The 21847-nt window shown below is 39.1% G+C and overlaps 1 protein-coding gene across 5 annotated transcripts; it reads left to right on the top strand.

Annotated features, from left to right (window-relative positions):
* Positions 1–1162: 1162 nt before the first annotated feature.
* On the top strand, positions 1163–20775 carry LOC117291741. Of its 5 annotated transcripts, none has more exons than XM_033773616.1 (14): positions 1163–1365; positions 2393–2760; positions 4649–4881; positions 5557–5823; positions 6773–7015; positions 7859–8125; positions 8452–8574; positions 10765–10836; positions 12000–12263; positions 12606–12728; positions 14920–14991; positions 16980–17153; positions 18165–18436; positions 20235–20775. In XM_033773616.1, the coding sequence occupies exons 2-14, from the start codon at positions 2399–2401 to the stop codon at positions 20583–20585; spliced, it is 2823 nt and encodes a 940-aa protein (XP_033629507.1). In that variant the 5' UTR covers positions 1163–1365; positions 2393–2398; the 3' UTR covers positions 20586–20775. The 5 variants fall into 5 exon arrangements, with proteins under 5 accessions (XP_033629507.1, XP_033629509.1, XP_033629508.1 ...); XM_033773618.1 differs by having other exon boundaries at positions 1163–1487; positions 5674–5823; XM_033773617.1 differs by having other exon boundaries at positions 1163–1487; positions 5560–5823.
* Positions 20776–21847: the final 1072 nt, after the last annotated feature.

Raw genomic sequence — 21847 nt, 5'->3', positions numbered from 1 at the left:
CAGAGATTGGGAAAATAAAGTGGCCCATCTAAAGGAGGATGATTTAAAAGAGGGCGCTATCAAAACAGTTTGTACACAGTTTGCCATATGGAGGACCGAATCTCCGGGGGACAGAAACTCCTTCCACATCGGTACAATGCACCTTTGATCTGTACCACTCAAGCTCTGGGCCCAATTTCATAGAGCTGCTTAAGCACAACATTTTGCTTAAGCAAAAAAATCCTTGCTTAGTAAAATCAGATTACCGGCCAAGACTCCCACTCAATTGTAATGTTAAGTAAACAACATCTAAATACCAGTCACAAGCAATGTATATGGCATGACATTTTTGCCAGTAACATGTGAAAAATAAGCGAGCTGTTTTCGTGCTTAAGCAATTTTTGTGCTTAAGCAATTTTTTTGCTTAAGCAGCTCTATGAAATTGATCTCTGGTGCTTCTGTTAGTAGAGTGTGGGTTCGAGTCCCGGTGGCACTCTTGTGTCCCTGAGCAAGACACAAACTGTAACTTTGCTTCTTCATCCAGCAGGGGTAAAATGGGTAAAATTTAATTGTAATTCATTTAATTCTATTCATGGAACATGGCCACGGTAGCCAGCATTCTGAAATAACTCGATCAGGCCTATAGCAAGTTCTTCAATATCCGCTTTTGTGGTAAAGTAATTATTGTTACATAAAAAAAATGCAGTTACTCATCGCTCGGATCGGCCGGTGCGGGCGGTGGGGCCCGAGCACATTGTGTACTTTCCATGATTGCAACATCACATCACGCAATGTTTGTTTGAACCAAGGTTGGAAAACTATGGAAAGCCAGAATGCAAAGCAAAAAAAGATTGCCACTGTTTGTAACAATCTTACGCACAATTATTAAACAATACTGTGAAATTTGTTGTCAAAAAACGGGGATGTATTTTAGTGTTATTGACAGTTTTCAGAAAATTTTGAAATTGGTCACAACAGTGTTTTGTAAACTTATTCGGCCGTCCATACCAAACCAGCGCGTCGTACATCACGGTCTCGATCCTCCGCTGAAGACCGCGTTGCTGCTGAGCTACCTGGGAACGAGTGAAAATTCATCCAATACCTCTCGGGGAACGAGTGAAAATTCATCCACTACCTTTCAGAGAACGAGGTTATGGTTATTCCCCGTTTTGTCACCATTTTGATTTGTGAAAAATTACGACACCCCGGCCGCACTTTCCTTCTCTTTCTTCTTCATAATAAGGATAGCTCAATGCTCATACGGAGTACAAATAGTAGGCCTACAACGTTATTACTGTACCGAGGATAGTCCATCAGGACGTTGAGTAACGTACAGTTGCCAAACCAGCAGAAGCTACCGACTATATTTTGTCGTGACGTGAGGCGGTAGGAATATTATTACGTTGACTTGATTGAGCTGAGTCCTCCCCATGATTGAGTGCAAACTGCAAAGGGCTTTACAGTACAATTAAGAGTATACACATATTTATTATCCAGCAGTAGGGGACGTAAGTAGTACTTTTAGAGACTATAGATAATATAGATACTTCTGAGCCTTATTATAGTAAGTTCTTACAGTAATTATAACAAAAAAATCCTCCATTGACCAATTGGCATTGGCATTATGTTCGAACTAGACCCAGTGGCAGTGACTGGGCTGGGGCGCTAGATTCCTTTTTTCGAAATTTTGACATTATCGGTCAATTGACCGATAATGTCAAATATTCGAAAAAAGACTGGGGCGCTAGATTCCTTTTTTGAAATTTTGACATTATCGGTCAATTGACCGATGGCGATAATGTCAAATATTCGAAAACAGACTGGGGCGCTAGATTCCTTTTTTCGAAATTTTGACACAAAATTTTGAATAAATAAAGACTCTAGCGCCCTAGTCACTCACTGGGTCTATCATGTCTAGATGTTCTAACGAGAAACTAAATAAGCATGATATTGATAAGGCTTATGGGAGAGCTTTTCCCTTTAATAGTCAAGTCTCATTTTACTGTGGGTATCATAATTCCGTGGGGCAAGATTTAAAAAAAAAAATTATCAAGTAAACATCTATTTAATGCGGTTAATTTGGTAACTGAGAATCCTTTACCGATCCGGTAAAAAAACAACTATCTGAATTGTATTGGGTTTTTTTTGGTTTAAACAGTTTTAAAAAAAACCATATATTTTCCCGACTGGACAAGTATTCTGGCCATACCTGTCGAAAATGACATTATTTTTGCCATTTTGCTGTTCTTTGCATTAAAATATCGGTGTAAAAAAAGATTGACATCAAAAGTAGGTATTTTCACCTCATTTTCGCCATATAAAAACTCAACGCTACCCTGTTATATTCCTTTAGTAATAATGGTAAGAATGTTGGCAAATTGATTATTAATTTTGTATTCATTATTTTTATCAGATCCTGATGAGCATGATGTACACTTCAACTGACGCAGTCTTCGATGACCAGCAAGACGACACACGGTTAGCGTATCGTCACCTTCTAGTTTCATTGGATAATGAACTTGGTTCAGAAGAGTGTCGCAAACTCTGCTTCCTAGCAGTTGATCTCGGAATGTCCAAATCCCAAACTGAGCGAGTCCAACAGGCCATTGACGTATTCACTGAACTTGAAAGTCGGTTGTTAATTTCAGCTAACGATGTCAGTCTCTTGGTGGAGATGATGAACCTGATTCATAGGAAAGACTTAATTGAGAGGATACAGTCACTCTACAACAATCGCATTCCAATCCCTAGTAAGGGCTTAGGCCACTTTAGCCAATTCAGGTTAGTTCTTTTCAGTAAATTAAGATCCTACAGCATGGTCTTGTATTTTACTAATTAACTTTCGATTAACTTTCGATAACAAGCTGATGGCAGCCACAAACTTAGCGACAATAAATTTGTTCTGATTCAATTCATGAGTCTTACCGCAGTCTTAGTGAAAAGCCTGAGCTAGCTACACGCATAATAATAATAATAATAAAAATGATCAATTTTTTTATAACGCTTTATCACAGCCTGAAGGGCGTCTCAAAGCACTTCGGACATTATTACCCCTGTAGTGTCATGACCGAACCCACATTCCGGTGAACCACCACCACCAGAACTTGAGTCTGATGCTCTTATCCGCTCGGCCACGACACCCCTACATACATGTATGAGCTAGCTAGCTACACATGGTTTTAAGGGAACCGAACTCAAGCTCTGCTATATCTGATCAGCAGAGTGTGGGTTTGAGCCCGGTCATTACCCTTGTGTCCTTAAGCAAGACACTTAACAATTGCTTCGTCCTTCGGTTGGGACGTAAATAGGTCCAGTGTTGTTAATAAAAACTATCAAGGCTCGTCTGGCAGTGCGACTATCTTAAGTTCAATCATGAAGGATGCACTAGAAAGGGTGAAAGAAAGATCTAATACCTTATTGGTGCTTGCCTGTCTGTGTGCATGACATCATCAGGCCCCAATTTCGTAGAGCTGATAAGCACGAAAATTTGCTTAGCATGAAACTTCTTCCTTGATAAAAACAGGATTAGCGACCAAGTTTGTTGCATATCTTGCTACTGGTATTCAGCTGTTGTTTTCTTTTAAATACTGAAAAACATGTGGAAATTTGGTTGGTAATTCTGTTTTTATCACGGGAGAAATTTCATGCTAAGCAAATTTTCGTGCTTGCAGGCTATATGAAATTGGCCCCTGATGCTTGCCTGTCTGTGTGCATGACCTCATTGAAGGTTTTATTTAAAAGAAGTATCCCGAGAAACTCCTCTTCGTTGAACACTTGGAGTGCATATTTCACTCGCAGTCCTTGTTTACTTTTATTTCCCTTGTTATATTTCAGCCTGTCTGCTGACTCTATTGGAAGCATCACTGTTTCCTTTGAGAACTGGGTCTGGGTACTTTTTGTATGACACAAAACACAATGTCCAAAGATTTACATTAAACTCACGCAGTTTGAAGATACTGATAGTAGAAAGCTTACCTTAAAATATTACCTGCTTGGGGTGCTGTAGTGTTTGAGAAATTTGTAAAACGAATCAAGAAAACAATTTTTGTTTTAGTGAGACAGAACTTATTCAAGCAGGTAAAACGTTTTTCCGTGACATTGCTTTACTCATTTCTCAAAAACTACAGCACCTCAGCAAGTAATATTTTTAGATTTATAAGCTTTCTACTATCATTATCTTCAAATGGTGTAAGTTTAACGTAAATTTGTGTTACAAAAAGTACCCAAAGCCTGTAAAGGCAGTAGACACTGTTGGTAATTACTCAAAATAATTGTTAGCATAAAAACTTACTTGGAAAGAAGCAATGGAGAGCTATTGATGGTACATAAATATGTGAGAAACGACTCCCTCTGAAGTAACTTTGTTTTCGAGAAAGAAGTAATTTTTCCACGAATTTGATTTTGAGACCTCAGAATTTGATTTTGAGGCCCCAAAATCAAGCATCTGAAAGCGCACAAGTTCGTGTGACAAGGGTGTGACTGTTTTTTCTTCCATTATTATCTCGTAACTTCGACGACCAATTGAGTTCAAATTTTCACAGGTTTGTTATTTTGTGCATATGTTGAGATACACCAAGTGAGAAGACTGGTCTTTGACAATAACCAAAGGTGTCCAGTGTCTTTTAATGGATGTAAAATTATGTAACACTTGTCTTGCAATCATTAACAGGGTCCTGCTTCTGGAGATAGCAGACGATACATCAAGATCAGAGCTAGAGACAATGAAGCATGCTTGCATAGATCTCCTTGGAAGGCAGGTCATTAGTAAACTGAAGGACGCAATTCAGTTATTCTTAATACTTGAAGAGCGGGGGAAGCTAGCACCTACAAACTTGAAATTCCTGCATCAACTATTAACTTTTTGTGACAACAGGAGTATGCTGGCAAAGCTTAATACATTCGGTAAGTGTATTTTTTCATAAAATGGATGTTGTTTGTATAAGAAGTAACTATGGGTGCGTTCGATTAGCTTCCCTGGGGCGACCCCGCAGTGCTCACTCTGGTGAGCCTCTGACCAGAGCTAATCGAACGATCACTCGCCCTCTCGTGGTGACGCCATGCACCTGGGGCCAGCCCCAAGTGACGAACTCCACAAGCAGGGCACTTGGGGCTGATGATCCACCTTGATCTACCTTGCGGGATCAGATCCTCCTTTGATCCGGCAATTAAGGGGGATCAAAAAAGAGGATCAGATCCTGATCGCTCTTGCGTTTACACTAGCCAATGATCGCCTTTGCTGGATCAAGTGTAAACGTGATGTTGGTCGTCAGACCATATCGAATATAATGTCACCGTTCAAATACCTGCCCTACAACATGGCGTCTGTAAGCATGTGCGAGTAACGTGTGCGTGCGTGTGCCGCAAAAATCAAACCAGCAATGCTGGTGCTACATCGCTTTTAGACACGCATACCGCCTGGCTTACAAGGTGGCCACATTCATAGCAACAAAGGGGTTATTCGATACAGTCTATAGAATGTGTCAAGTAAGAGGGATAAAGGAAAGCCCTCACATTTATAGCAATAAATGTATGTATGTATACTGACTGTAGCTGCTTGGTTTTGTTACACATTCCTAGCAGCGAATGAAACACCTAAAATCCCTACTGATAGGGAGATCATGGAACTGAGTTCTCAATTAGGGCAAGAGTGGAAAACGCTAGGAACTTACCTCGGACTATCACATCACCAAATAGATAACATCAATCTGGACCATCGTAGGACACAGGATAAGATAGTAGCAATGCTTACTGCTTGGAGAGAAACAGTTGGAAAAGAGGCTTATCAAGTTCTGTCTAAAGAGCTCAAGTCTTGTCATCGAATGGATCTGGCCAAAAAAGTTGAAGGTAAGTTGTTTTCTTTTTTAATTGAGATATTGCTTAAGATGACAAGGCCGGAATGACCACTCCTTGGTTACTAGGGAAACTCTAATAACCGATTTGGGCTGTCGACCCAAATCAACTGTTACCAGGGACACATTGCCAGCTACACTCCTGGGGCTGGAACAGGGTTGCCCCCTAGTCTGTGAGGATGTAGGCATGGGTATCATCCACTAGGAGCCTGCCTGGTAGAGCAGAATGCATTACCTTCCCAACTTTTTACAAAGCAATTGTGGTTAAGTGCCTTGTTTAAGGGCACAAGTGTTCCAACCCACACACTCAGAGAACACCAGAGCTTTGGTATAAGCCTTTTTGAGGTATGGCATACATACAATGTTTTACGCGCGCGCCCCAAACAGGGGGAACTCGTAGATATAAGCTGCAGTTAGTGTGGTAGCATTGTGTCCGCCATATCTCAAAAAGGCTTTCAGAGAACTAGATTGACATCCCATGATTGAAACAAAAAGTCTAAAAGTTTGTAGGGTGTCATGGCCTAGTGGTTAAGAGCATCGAATTTAAGTTCTGCTTGAGTGTGGGTTCGAATCCCAGTCGTGACACGTGTGTCCTTGAGCAAGATACTTTACTATGATTGCTTCTCTTCACCCAGGGGTATAAATGAGTACATTGTACATGTGTACCTGTGAGAGTAGAGGTTGGTATTGTGAGTGAAAAAAGCCTTTGGAGCACTGTAAAACGGTAGCCCAGGTTGTATACTCCCCATGGAGCTGAGAAAATAAAAACATGCTGTTGGCCCAATGACCAGGGGACTACCGGTAATGTTAAGCGCATTGAAACGGTTATTGCAAAATGCACTTTATAAGAGTTTTGTATTATTATTGTTATTATTTTACATGTAAGTGAAGGTGATTCCTATATTGAACTTAAGTAACACCTGTAAATATGTCTTACCACCAAGCACTCGCAGCCAGTAAAGCATCAGTTCCTGCAAGCGATGCAGTACCACAACATGCCCGGTTTCAGCCACAGCCTGTATACCAGCAACAACAGCCTGTGCCAGTTTGGCCTGTGCAGTATCAGCCTGTGCAGTATCAGCCATCTCAGTTTAGTCCAACCTCACTCATGGTGCCAGGGGATTTCTGTGTACCCCCTTCAGTGTCTCCTTCAGTGCACACTGGACTGCCAGATACAACCCAACATGGTAGGTCCAAATCAGATATAGTACTACCTAATTTGGATGGATTGTTTGGATTTTTAAAAAATGTATTAATGGCATGAACAACATCAACACTTTGTTCGTTGTGTCTTTAATCTAATTGTTCTGATCAAACAACTTACAATATCTTCTCTGAAGAGATGTTGCCCGAATGTACACTGCCTTGTTCAATCCCTTTGACTGTGTGGTTATGACCCATGGACGTATAACAGGCCTGAAATACAATTGCCTCCGTACCCCTTGGTGCCATTTAAATGCTCCTGTAGAAATTTAGAATTTCCTCATAGGATGCCCTTTACCAAGCAGAAAATACCTTGGTGCCCTTGCCCTTCTAAAAATGAAGCATACAGGCCTGATATAATGTCCAAATATGACAACTAGGCCCTGTCGACTAGTGAAAAATTCACTACCGGTTTAGTTGTACTTCACCTGTCGTGACTCTGGTAAATTTAGGCTGAAATGTGAAGTATGCATTGCAATGGACACCACCATTACAGTAAGCAACTCTTTTGATGCATCAATATATCAGAGCAGAAATTCACTACCCGACTGGTCAATCTTCACTTTGCCACCACTCTGACACTAGATAATTTAGACTGAAATGTAAAAAAAAAAATCTGATTTGATTTTTAAAATGTCGGCAAAATTTAAGATCTGTGTTTATTTATAAACCAGCCACAGTCAAGAAGACCGACATGAATGTTGACCACTTAAAAAAAAAAGAAGGATAATGTTCATTCTAAAATTTTGGTTTATACTTCTTTAATGTTTTGTGCATTTGTTTTCATATGTTTATCCCTTTCCTAACTTGATGTTTAATGTTGAAAGGCTACCGGACGGATCCTGCTGATGATGTGCTGGAATATTTGAGTCTTCGGCTTGCTGCTGATTGGCAAAAGCTGGGGAAGTTGTTGGAGATAGATGATGCAACAGTGATGATGATACACAGCATGTATCAAGACTCAGCTGAAAAAGCCCTAGAAATACTGAAAAAATGGCGGAATCGACTCCCACTGCATAAGAATGCCACCTCTACCCTTGCCTCAATTCTCAAAGTAAGCGGCTGGCTTGACTTGTCAGAACATCTCAAAGGTGGTAAGTGTAACTGAGCGATCTTGGCCAAGCGTATGTCACTAAACAACCACTAGTTAGCTACCAATGGTCCTTGCATGAACTTCACTACTGATCCGCTTTAAAAATGTGTAACCTGGATAATGCAAACTTGTTCACTATTGTTATAAATCAACTTCAAATTGCTATATCAACTTTTGCAGAGAGATCATTCTCTGGTTTTGGCACTCTACAAATGACATTTGGTTGATTGATTGATTAATTGATTGATTAATTGATTGATTGATTGATTGATTGATTGATTGATTGATTGAATGATTGATTGATTGATTGATTGATTGAAATCACAGGAACAGAATCGGCTGCAAATGCTCTAGCTGCTCAGATGCAAGAAATGGAAACTACAACATCATCTGGATCAACTCCTTTGCTTCAACCAGGTCAAATGCCTGGAACAAATCAAGATAAAACAAGTATGTACAGTCAAATGCCTGGAACAAATAAAGATAAAACAAGTATGTACAGTCTACCCGCAGGTCACTAATTTCCTTTGTGATTTATCTGCAGAGTATGCATCGTTTTTCATGCGTGGCCTCTGTGTGAATATTAATTAGTCAAAAGGGCTTCTGGAATTCGGTCATTTTCAGCCTTTTCTGAAAAGTCTCAACCAAAATAATGTACCAGTAAATTGAAAAAGCATATCTGTCGTTAGGTCTAATAAAAAAATCGGTGCAACTCATATTTTAAAAAGAGAAATTTGTACGTCCAAAATGGCTTCAAAAACAGAGAAAACAAGTCACAAAAACACGGCAAATTTTCACGTTATTAATGTCGGCAACAGTCCCCAAATAGTATGTATGGATAGATTATTTCATATTCTACCTGGAAATGTTAAAAGCGAGACCGAGTCGTACCTGGTCCAGTCAAGATACAGCGACTTCCATTGTTAATCCAAAACTCCAATTACGAAAAAATCAACTGTTAGACAGCAAGGTTTTCCTGCATGGGTGATTGGCTGACGATGACATCATCGACGAATATGACAGCAAGCTGTTTAACATTGGTATGGTAAAAGCGCCTGTCTAAAGTATGAGCTGAATGGGGATCAGCTCATTCATCCCATGGTATAGACGGGCTCTTTTGTTATTGAATAACGCTGCCTTTGTGGTCGGGGCACCATACCAACGAAAAACACCATGCTGCCATATTAGTCAATGATGTCATTGTCAGCCAATCACCGTGCAGGAAAACCATGCTGTCTTACAGTTGATTTTTTCGAAATGGGAGTTTCGGATTAACTGTAGAAATCGCTGTGTCCTAACTGGACTAGGTACGATCCGGTCTCGCTTTTAACATTTTCGGGAAGAATATGAAATAATCTATCCATGTGTATACTAATTGGGGACTGTTGCTGACATTCATAACGGGAAAATTTGCCGTGTTTTTGTGACTTGTTTTCTTCCTTTTTTTACGTACAAATTTCTCTTTTTAAAAATAAGCTCTTCATTTCAATGTACTTCTACCTTATTTCTGTCAAAACTTCTCAGATAAGGCCGAAAAAGACTGAATTTCAGAAGCCTTTTGGACTAATAATATATTCAAACCGAGGTCACGCATGAAAAATCATGCCAACTCGTGCAGATAAATCGCAAAGGAAACTTATTACAATGTATATCGAGTGACCTGCAGGTAGACTGTGTAATCCGTTTTTTTACCTCACTCTAAAACCAAATTACTTCAAAGGGTATCGTTTCTAACAATGTTTTATAATATCAACTGCTCTCAAGTTCTTTATTACCAAGTTAGTTTTATGGCCGTTAATTTTTTTAGTAATTACTAAAGGCGAAGTCTCTCTTTAAAGGCTCTATTGCTAATTGTCAAAGACTATTATTCTCACTTGGTGTATCTCAACAGATGCACAAAATAACAAACCTGTGAAAATTTGGGCTCAATTGGCCATCAAAGTTGCAAGAGAATAGTGAACGTTGTGTGCTTTCAGATGCATAGAAAAGCCCTCAGATGAAGTCTTTTTTAATTTGAGTTAGAAATTATCTCTTTCTCAAAAACTAAGTACTTCAGCTCTCCATTGCTTGTTACCAAGAATTTGTTTTATTCTAACCATTGTTTTGAGTGTCTGCCAATAGTGTCCAGTGCCGTTAAAGCCATTGGACCCTTTCGGTACAGACAAAAAAAAAAGGTTCGCAGATTTACAAATAATTTACAGGGTTTACAGAAGGTAATGGTGAAAGACTTCTCTTGAAATATTAGTCCATGAAATGCTTTACTTTTTGAGAAAACGGTAAAACAATATAAATTCTCGTTAGCGAGAATTACGGATTTGTTATAAACACATGTCATGACACGGCGAAACGCGCGAAAACAGGAGTGGGTTTTCCCGTTATTTTCTCCTGACTCCGATTTCCGATTGAGCCTAAAATTCCACAGGATTGTTATTTTATATATAAGTTGTGATACACGAAGTGTGGGACTTGGACAATACTGTTTACCGAAAGTGTATAATGGCTTTAAGGTCCGCACTGTCAGATCTTTTTAAAATAATACTTTTAAGATGGGCGGCGGAACAACTGTTTAAATTGTTGTTGTTGTTGTTGTTGTTTTTACTGATTGTCTCATTTAAATAAACTGTTTTTATGCATGTGTAGGTACGGAGAATCTGGCAGTACAATCAGAAGGACTTAAAGAGGGAACTTATCAACAAACGCCACATGTACAAGGTGCGTCTCTTTTTCTGAATAGGCTATACACACACTAGTCAAACTTACAATAATAATAATAATAATAATAATACAAAGCATTTATATAGCGCTCTATGGAGGACAGTGCGCTTTACATGAGACTATGACAAAAAGAAAATCAAACAAACTAGGATGGGTGGGGAAACAGAAATGTCTTGAGGAGGCTTTTGAACACAGGCAACGAGATCACCTCTCGCAGACCCGTGGGGTGCTCATTTCCTTCAGTGCACACTGGACTGCCAGATACAACCCAACATGGTAGGTCCAAATCAGATATAGTACTACCTAATTTGGATGGATTGTTTGGATTTTTTAAAAATGTATTAATGGTGTGAACAACATCAACACTTTGTGCGTTGTGTCTTAATCTAATTGTTCTGATCAAACAACTTGCAATATCTTCTCTGAAGAGATGTTGCCTGAATGTACACTGCCTTGTTTAATCCCTTTGACTGTGAGGTTATGACCCATGGACGTATAACAGGCCTGAAATACAATTGCCTCCGTACCCCTTGGTGCCATTGAAATGCTCCTGTAGAAATTTAGAATTTCATCATAGGATGCCCTTTACCAAGCAGAAAATGCCTTGGTGCCCTTGCCCTTCTAAAAATGAAGCATACAGGCCTGATATAATGTCCAAATAATATATGACAACTAGGCCCTGGCGACTAGTGAAAAATTCACTACCGGTTTAGTTGTACTTCACCTGTCGTGACTATGACTCTGGTAAATTTAGGCTGAAATGTGAAGTATGCTTTGCAATGGACACCACCATTACAGTAAGCAACTCTTTTGATGCATCAATATATCAGAGCAGATAATGACAGCTAGGCCTAGGCGACTAGTGAAATTCACTACCCGACTGGTCAATCTTCACTTTGCCACCACTCTGACACTAGATAATTTAGACTGAAATGTAAAAAAAAAAAATCTGATTTGATTTTTAAAATATCGGAAAAATTTAAGATCTGTGTTTATTTATAAACCAGCCACAGTCAAGAAGACCGACATGAATGTTGACCACTTCAAAAAAAAAAAAGGATAATGTTCATTCTAAAATTTTGGTTTATACTTCTTTAATGTTTTGTGCATTTGTTTTCATATGTTTATCCCTTTCCCAACTTGATGTTTAATGTTGAAAGGCTACCGGACGGATCCTGCTGATGATGTGCTGGAATTTTTGAGTCTTTGGCTTGCTGCTGATTGGCAAAAGCTGGGGAAGTTGTTGGAGATAGATGATGCAACAATGATGATGATACACAGCATGTATCAAGACTCAGCTGAAAAAGCCCTAGAAATACTGAAAAAATGGCGGAATCGACTCCCACTGCATAAGAATGCCACCTCTACCCTTGCCTCAATTCTCAAAGTAAGCGGCTGGCCTGGCTTGTCAGAACATCTCAAAGGTAAGTGTAACTGAGCGATCTTGGCCAAGCGTATGTCACTAAACAACCACTAGTTAGCTACCAATGGTCCTTGCATGAACTTCACTACTGATCCGCTTTAAAAATGTGTAACCTGGATAATGCAAACTTGTTCACTATTGTTATAAATCAACTTCAAATTGCTATATCAACTTTTGCAGAGAGATCATTCTCTGGTTTTGGCACTCTACAAATGACATTTGGTTGATTGATTGATTAATTGATTGATTAATTGATTGATTGATTGATTGATTGATTGATTGATTGATTGATTGATTGATTGATTGAATGATTGATTGATTGATTGATTGATTGAAATCACAGGAACAGAACCGGCTGCAAATGCTCTAGCTGCTCAGATGCAAGAAATGGAAACTACAACATCATCTGGATCAACTCCTTTGCTTCAACCAGGTCAAATGCCTGGAACAAATCAAGATAAAACAAGTACGTACAGTCAAATGCCTGGAACAAATCAAGATAAAACAAGTATGTACAGTCTACCTGCAGGTCACTAATTTCCTTTGTGATTTATCTGCAGAGTATGCATCGTTTTTCGTGCGTGACCTCTGTGTGAATATTAATTAGTCAAAAGGGCTTCTGGAATTCGGTCATTTTCAGCCTTTTCTGAAAAGTCTCAACCAAAATAATGTACCAGTAAATTGAAAAAGCATATCTGTCGTTAGGTATAATAAAAAAATCGGTGCAACTCATATTTTAAAAAGAGAAATTTGGCACGTCCAAAATGGCTTCAAAAACAGAGAAAACAAGTCACAAAAACACGGCAAATTTTCACGTTATTAATGTCGGCAACAGTCCCCAAATAGTATGTATGGATAGATTATTTCATATTCTACCTGGAAATGTTAAAAGCGAGACCGAGTCGTACCTGGTCCAGTCAGGATACAGCGACTTCCATTGTTAATCCAAAACTCCAATTACGAAAAAATCAACTGTTAGACAGCAAGGTTTTCCTGCATGGGTGATTGGCTGACGATGACATCATCGACGAATATGACAGCAAGCTGTTTAACATTGGTATGGTAAAAGCGCCTGTCTAAAGTATGAGCTGAATGGGGATCAGCTCATTCATCCCATGGTATAGACGGGCTCTTTTGTTATTGAATAACGCTGCCTTTGTGGTCGGGGCACCATACCAACGAAAAACACCATGCTGCCATATTAGTCAATGATGTCATTGTCAGCCAATCACCGTGCAGGAAAACCATGCTGTCTTATAGTTGATTTTTTCGAAATGGGAGTTTTGGATTAACTGTAGAAATCGCTGTGTCCTAACTGGACTAGGTACGATCCGGTCTCGCTTTTAACATTTTCGGGAAGAATATGAAATAATCTATCCATGTGTATACTAATTGGGGACTGTTGCTGACATTCATAACGGGAAAATTTGCCGTGTTTTTGTGACTTGTTTTCTTCCTTTTTTTACGTACAAATTTCTCTTTTTAAAAATAAGCTCTTCATTTCAATGTACTTCTACCTTATTTCTGTCAAAACTTCTCAGATAAGGCCGAAAAAGACTGAATTTCAGAAGCCTTTTGGACTAATAATATATTCAAACCGAGGTCACGCATGAAAAATCATGTCAACTCGTGCAGATAAATCGCAAAGGAAACTTATTACAATGTATATCGAGTGACCTGCAGGTAGACTGTGTAATCCTTTTTTTTACCTCACTCTAAAACCAAATTACTTCAAAGGGTATCGTTTCTAACAATGTTTTATAATATCAACTGCTCTCAAGTTCTTTATTACCAAGTTAGTTTTATGGCCGTTAATTTTTTTAGTAATTACTAAAGGCGAAGTCTCTCTTTAAAGGCTCTATTGGTAATTGTCAAAGACTATTATTCTCACTTGGTGTATCTCAACAGATGCACAAAATAACAAACCTGTGAAAATTTGGGCTCAATTGGCCATCAAAGTTGCAAGAGAATAGTGAACGTTGTGTGCTTTCAGATGCATAGAAAAGCCCTCAGATGAAGTCTTTTTTACTTTGAGTTAGAAATTATCTCTTTCTCAAAAACTAAGTACTTCAGCTCTCCATTGCTTGTTACCAAGAATTTGTTTTATTCTAACCATTGTTTTGAGTGTCTGCCAATAGTGTCCAGTGCCGTTAAAGCCATTGGACCCTTTCGGTACAGACAAAAAAAAAAGGTTCGCAGATTTACAAATAATTTACAGGGTTTACAGAAGGTAATGGTGAAAGACTTCTCTTGAAATATTAGTCCATGAAATGCTTTACTTTTTGAGAAAACGGTAAAACAATATAAATTCTCGTTAGCGAGAATTACGGATTTGTTATAAACACATGTCATGACACGGCGAAACGCGCGAAAACAGGAGTGGGTTTTCCCGTTATTTTCTCCTGACTCCGATTTCCGATTGAGCCTAAAATTCCACAGGATTGTTATTTTATATATAAGTTGTGATACACGAAGTGTGGGACTTGGACAATACTGTTTACCGAAAGTGTATAATGGCTTTAAGGTCCGCACTGTCAGATCTTTTTAAAATAATACTTTTAAGATGGGCGGCGGAACAACTGTTTAAATTGTTGTTGTTGTTGTTGTTGTTTTTACTGATTGTCTCATTTAAATAAACTGTTTTTATGCATGTGTAGGTACGGAGAATCTGGCAGTACAATCAGAAGGACTTAAAGAGGGAACTTATCAACAAACGCCACATGTACAAGGTGCGTCTCTTTTTCTGAATAGGCTAAACACACACTAGTCAAACTTACAATAATAATAATAATAATAATAATAATACAAAGCATTTATATAGCGCTCTATGGAGGACAGTGCGCTTTACATGAGACTATGACAAAAAGAAAAACAAACAAACTAGGATGGGTGGGGAAACAGAAATGTCTTGAGGCTTTTGAACACAGGCAACGAGATCACCTCTCGCAGACCTGTGGGGTGCTCATTTCCTTCAGTGCACACTGGACTGCCAGATACAACCCAACATGGTAGGTCCAAATCAGATATAGTACTACCTAATTTGGATGGATTGTTTGGATTTTTTAAAAATGTATTAATGGTGTGAACAACATCAACACTTTGTGCGTTGTGTCTTTAATCTAATTGTTCTGATCAAACAACTTGCAATATCTTCTCTGAAGAGATGTTGCCTGAATGTACACTGCCTTGTTTAATCCCTTTGACTGTGAGGTTATGACCCATGGACGTATAACAGGCCTGAAATACAATTGCCTCCGTACCCCTTGGTGCCATTGAAATGCTCCTGTAGAAATTTAGAATTTCATCATAGGATGCCCTTTACCAAGCAGAAAATGCCTTGGTGCCCTTGCCCTTCTAAAAATGAAGCATACAGGCCTGATATAATGTCCAAATAATATATGACAACTAGGCCCTGGCGACTAGTGAAAAATTCACTACCGGTTTAGTTGTACTTCACCTGTCGTGACTATGACTCTGGTAAATTTAGGCTGAAATGTGAAGTATGCTTTGCAATGGACACCACCATTACAGTAAGCAACTCTTTTGATGCATCAATATATCAGAGCAGATAATGACAGCTAGGCCTAGGCGACTAGTGAAATTCACTACCCGACTGGTCAATCTTCACTTTGCCACCACATTGGTAATTGTTGAAGACAACGAAGACAAGTCTTCTCACTTGGTGTACCTCAACATATGCATAAAATAACAAACCTGTGAAAATTTGAGCTCAGTTGGTCTTTGGAGTTGCGAGATAACTATCAAAGAAAATGCAAGGTCTTTTGGTCTTATTGAAGATTTAGCCAGAGAAATATTTGATAAAAAAATTGTTTGGAGTGGTACGAAAGTAACTGGAAAACAAATATTTGATATTGTTTTGTAGTATTAAGACGGCAGTCTCTGACATCATAACTTTGTTTTGAAAATGGTACTCAAAAATTATTATTTAGTAAAAGATTAAAGAAAAAGGATAAACTGATGTATGTCAATCAAATGCTGTTAATTGTGTTCGGAAAGAACTATATGCAATGGATTGTCATGCATACACGTACAACGTGTGGACCTGAGAACAAAAGAAGTCCACAGTAGGCAGGGTTTTGAAACACTTTGTGAACCTACACATGTCCACACATGCAGCTCTGTGTTGCAGTCATTCTGTGGACATTCCTTTGTCTTATAAACTGAAAGAATTTGTTTTTTCCAACACTGTAAAAAAAAACTGTCTGGACATGTATAAGTCTACATTACGTGGACCTCTTATCATGGCCGAGTGGTATAGAGCATCAAGTTCTGGTGGTTAAAGGCAGTGGACACTATTGGTAATTGTCAAAGACTAGTCTTCTCACTTGGTGTATCTCAACATATGCATAAAATAACAAACCTGTGGAAATTTGAGCTCAATCGGTCGTCGAAATTGCTAGTATGAAATGAAAGAAAAAACAACCTTGTCACACGAAGTTGTGTGCTTTCAGATGCTTGATTTCGAGACTTCAAATTCTAAATCTGAGGTCTTGAAATCAAATTCGTGGAAAATTACTTCTTTCTCGAAAACTACATTACTTCAGAGGGCGCCGTTTCTCACAATGTTTTATACTTTCAACAGCTAATAATTATTTTGAGTAATTACCAATAGTGTCCACTGCCTTTAAGTCATCAGAGTGTGGGTTTGAATCCTGGTCATGACATGGAAACTATATGCTATCTTCCATTTTTACAGATCATTGTACTGATGACAAGACACATACAAACCTAGGTACAAAACCTTCTCAGGAGTCCTATCCACAATACACAATGAACAGAAATCCACGAGGCCTGTGTATGATCATCAACAATCAAAACTTTCATGGAGACAAAAGATTGAATGAACGCAAAGGGAGCGACTTGGATACAGGTGAATTATTTTTTTAAATAGTTTTATGCTTTGCATGAATCATGGCCAAGCGGCCAACCAAACTCAAGCTCTGGTGTTTCTGATCACCAAAGTAGGGGTACGAGTCCTGTAGCTGATTTCACGTAACGCTAGGATTAATCCTATCGTGAGTTGCTCATCCTTACTTAGGGTGGGTCAATGCGTCCTAACTTCTTCATCAGATACGGAACTGAACTTGTCTTAAATCCTAAGTTAGAAAGAGTTTGGTGAAATAGACGGCTGGTCCTGACACTTGTATCCTTAAGCAAGACACTCAACAATTATTGTTGCATCCTTCGGATGGGACGTAAAGCAATAGGTTTGGTGGGTTGTTTCATGCATGTAAAAGAACCTGGTGCACTTATCATTAAGAGTAGATCAGTTCACCCTGGTGTTCTTTGTCTGATTGGCTGCATATTGCACTACAGCCATGGTGCTTTAAAGGAATAAGTCTCATTCTTAAAAAATTTCTTTTTAAAATACAATATTTATTTGAAACATTTTAAAGAAAGGCAGGTCCTTATTGTCCAAGTTGACTTAGGCTGCACAGCGCGGCGGGTAACATGAGTGATGTTTTTTATTGGTGTACATCAACTTGATCGTTCCCACCATTCGTCGATTTCCAGCGCTAAGTACGAAACGGCCGCCGGTTCGAGGGAACAGTGAAGAATGGTTTCTTATTTGAACAACTGTTCGTCTGCATATTAAACTATGCATAATCCGTCATCATAATGTTTGAAGATGACAACATAACTTTGAGAAGAGGAATAATCATGTTACCAAGGTATAACAAAACAGTTGTTGCACGCTGTGATTTGGGGTCCATGGGTTTTGTACACCCTCGGGTGAAAATGGCACCCTTGGCTTCGCCTCGAGTGCCATTTTCCCCCTCGGGTGTACAAAACGCCATGGACCCCGTCACAGCGTGCAACAATTGTATAATGTCCCCAAATACAAAATGTGTAAAGTAATTTATTTTCCCCCCCCCTACAGGTAGATTGCTCTATTTGTTTGATAAGCTTCATTTCAAAGTGGATGCGAGGACGGACATGACATCTTATGAGATGCATAGTTGGTTCAAGGAAGTAAGTCAGATGGACCATAGCGAGTATGACTGCTTTGTTTGTTGCATCATGTCCCACGGTGAACTTGGTGCCGTTCATGGCACTGATGGTGAGAGTGTTGAGATACAAGAAATCCTGGCACTCTTCAAATCTGTTTCCTGCAAGAGTCTCAACGGTAAACCCAAGTTGTTTTTCATTCAGGTATGTGCATGGCTTTGTAGTATCTTATAATAATTATAATTATTTATACCAGTGTTTTCACACCCGAAGGGCTTCTGAAAGCGCTTATAACATTATTACCCCTGGTCACAGGGCCATGTAATTCATTCCTTCAAACGTGCTCTCAAAACCCACCTTTTTGCCTCTTCGTAGCTGGTCATCTTTTTCTTTGTTCTGTCTTTTTCCCTCTTCATTCCTTCTCAGCGCCTTGTATCCTTTGGCAATTTGGCGCTTTATAAATACTGTTATTATTATTTATTATTAATGTACTTTTTGTAGGACAAAATACACAATGTCCACAGATTTACACTAAACTTACACAGTTTGAAGATAATGATAGCAAAAAGCTTCCCTGAAAATACTACGTGCTGAGGTGCTGTAGTTTTTGGGAAATGAGTAAAACAATTGCATGAAAATAATTTTCGTCTCATGAGACGAAAATTATTTTAATCTTTTACAAACGGATTTTTGTGACATTGTTTTACAAAATAATTGTTTTACAAATTTCTCAAAAACTACAGCACCTCAGTAAGTAAGCTTTCCACTATCATTGTCTTCAAACCCTGTAAGTTTTATGTAAATCTATGGACATTTTGAAAAAGTACCCAAATCCTTTAAGGCCGAGTCACACTGCAGCGATAACGAAATCGATAATGATCACTATGCAAAGAGAACCATTCTAATGGTTTAATCGCTCCTCGCAGAATAGGCCCACTCTTATTCAACCAATCGCGAGGGTGTATACTTTTAATGTTTTTGTTATCGGGGCCTGTGTGACCGGGCCTTTAGACCATCTCAGCTCCTTGGGGAGTAGACAGCCTGTGCAACAAATAATGCGATACTAAGCTAAGACAATCACAAGTACCATCTCTGCCCACATAGGTACCCATTTACCCCTTGGTGGAGTACAACTGAATGCACTATACCTTCTCAACACTGTTATGGACTTGTCAGTTACTGCTCAGTTGCTGGGCTTAGTAAAATCGGTGAGGTAGTGCATTCTGCTCTACCGGCCAGGCTTCGGACTGATGATACCCAAGCCTACATCCGTATGGACTGTAAAAGGGGTAACCCTGTTTCAGCCCTAGGAGTAGGTCAATGGCTTCTGGAAACAAAATAATTGTAGCCCACACCTTGAAGTGGCCTTCAGGCCTTGTGTGTCTGGCGACTTGCATAAAAACAAAGACAAAATCAACTACTACTATACTTACTAGCTTTCTATCAAGAAATGTCCACTCAAATGTATTTACAGTATAACAAAAAGAAAAACAACATTGTGGACAGTGTTGTTGACGAGAGTCAAAAGTCTAAGGCCAAGAATAGGACCGAGACCACAGTGAACCAAGACCAGGGCCCAATATCATAGAGCTGCTTAAGCATAAAAAGTAGCTAAGCACAATAAAATTTGCTTACCAGAATAAGGTTACCAGCCAAACTACCATGTCACAAGTACAATTTAATAGAATGGTTTATTTATTTAAAAATGCCATCGCAGCATATCCGCTGAATTGCGACATAATTTACAATCATTAAATTTATTACAATAATTATTAAAAAGCTTTACAATAGAAAATACACCAATTTGTGACTGGTATCCTGCTCATTTCTGCTTAGCAGAAATTTGTTAAGCAATATTTTGTGCTTAAACAGCTCTATGAAATCCCTGAGAGCGGCAAAACCAGTTTTGAGACCTACAACACTGACCTTTGAAGCATTAGTTCAGATTGTTTTACCATGTTTGTTACTTCATCTTTACTCTGTTTGTTGCATTGAAACTCAGGCTTGTCAAGGAACCGTTCACCAGGAAGGGATAGAAACGGATGAAGCCCCTGGATTAGGCACTGGAATTCAAAAGACACTACCCAAAGAGGCAGACTTCCTTCTCAGCTGTGCAACCGTACCAGGTTATGTCTCATATCGTAGTACAAAATCAGGTTCGTGGTTTGTGAATGCTTTGGTTGATAACATTGAAAAGTATCATGACGAGTTAGATCTGGTTAGGATTTTGATCCAGGTTAACTATCAATTGGGTAATGGCGTAGCAAAAGTAAAACAAGGATACATGAAACAGATAGCAGCACCAAGTTTCACCCTGCGGAAAGACCTTTACCTCCGCTCACTTCCAACCTGAAGTTAGCCAACAGCTGAAAAGATCAGTAACATGCTGTCGGCCCTGTAAATTTTTGCAATTCTCTACAGCATCAAGTCTGATAACATGTTTATAACACTTAAATTCACAGACCCTTAAGGACACTGGACACTATTGGTAATTGTTAAAGACCAGTCCACTCACATGCAACATATGCATAAAATAACAAACCTGTGCAAATTTGAGCTCAATTGGTCGTCGGAAGTTGCGAGATAATAATGAAAGAAAAAACACCCTGTCACACGAAGTTTTGTGATTTCAGATTTCAAGACCTCAAAATCTAATCCTGAGGTATTGAAATCAAATTCGTGTAAAACTACTCCTTTCTCGAAAACTACATTACTTTAGAGGGAGCCGTTTCTCACAATGTTTTATACTATCAACCTCTCCCCATTACTCGTTACCGAGTCAGGTTTTATGATCATAGTTATTTTGAGTATTCCAATAGTGTCCACTGCCTTTTAATGATCAGTTTAGAAACATTTACTTCAACAGACCATCTACGTGTCCCTTGAAGGGGCACAACAATTTTGCTTTGGTATGCAAGTTTATATAGGGTGCGTTCGTTTAGCTTCCCTGGGTCAGCCCCGGTACGTTTGAATAGCTTTGGCGGGGCTCACCTGGGTCAGCCCCTAGTGCCCTGCTTGTGGAGTGGGTCACTTGGGGGTGACCTGAGGTGCATGCCGTCACCATGCGGGGGCAAATGTGATCGTTCGATTAGCTCTTGTCAAGGGCTCACCCGAGTGAGCACTGCGGGGTTGACCCAGGGAAACTAAACGAAGGCACCCACAGGAACCTTGCGTAGGGCATCGCAGCAAAACCACAGGGCACTGCGTCAAATGCTGTGGGTATAGTGGGTTACTTTGAGGCTGGTAAAATTTGAATTGAGATAAATACATGTGTACATATCAATCACTCCTCTGTTACCCTCTGGCTTTGATTTAGTTCCAATGTGAGAAGTATCCTCGTTTGATGATAATCACATTAGAGAAATTATATTATAAAACTGTTATCATCCGAACAATCTATTTTGTTTTATATACACCTCCCAAGAAGTTTCAGCAAGCTTACATGAAATTATTATATGATGTAGCACTTGAAAAATCTTCAGGGATGAGATTGTTCAAACTTTTTTTCTGGCTGAATTCAGACTTTTTAATGTCGGCCTGTTAAAGAAAATCAGACAATATTTTTCTTCCACAAATAAAAAAATCCTGCTCATTTGTCTACTTCTCTGGTGCTTT

The sequence above is a fragment of the Asterias rubens genome, chromosome 6, assembly GCF_902459465.1.
Source record: "Asterias rubens chromosome 6, eAstRub1.3, whole genome shotgun sequence".
Classification (NCBI taxonomy): domain Eukaryota; kingdom Metazoa; phylum Echinodermata; class Asteroidea; order Forcipulatida; family Asteriidae; genus Asterias; species Asterias rubens.
The sequence above is the reverse complement of the archived record's forward strand: the minus strand, read 5'-3'. Positions and strand labels throughout refer to the sequence as shown.

Coding starts and splice junctions, on each gene's coding strand:
- LOC117291741 (XM_033773616.1), top strand. CDS start 2,399: ATGAGCATGATGTACACTTCAACTGACGCAGTCTTCGATGACCAGCAA. Junction 17,154..18,164: donor AGGGAGCGACTTGGATACAG/GTGAATTATTTT, acceptor CCCCCCCTACAG/GTAGATTGCTCTATTTGTTT. Junction 18,437..20,234: donor CCAAGTTGTTTTTCATTCAG/GTATGTGCATGG, acceptor ATTGAAACTCAG/GCTTGTCAAGGAACCGTTCA.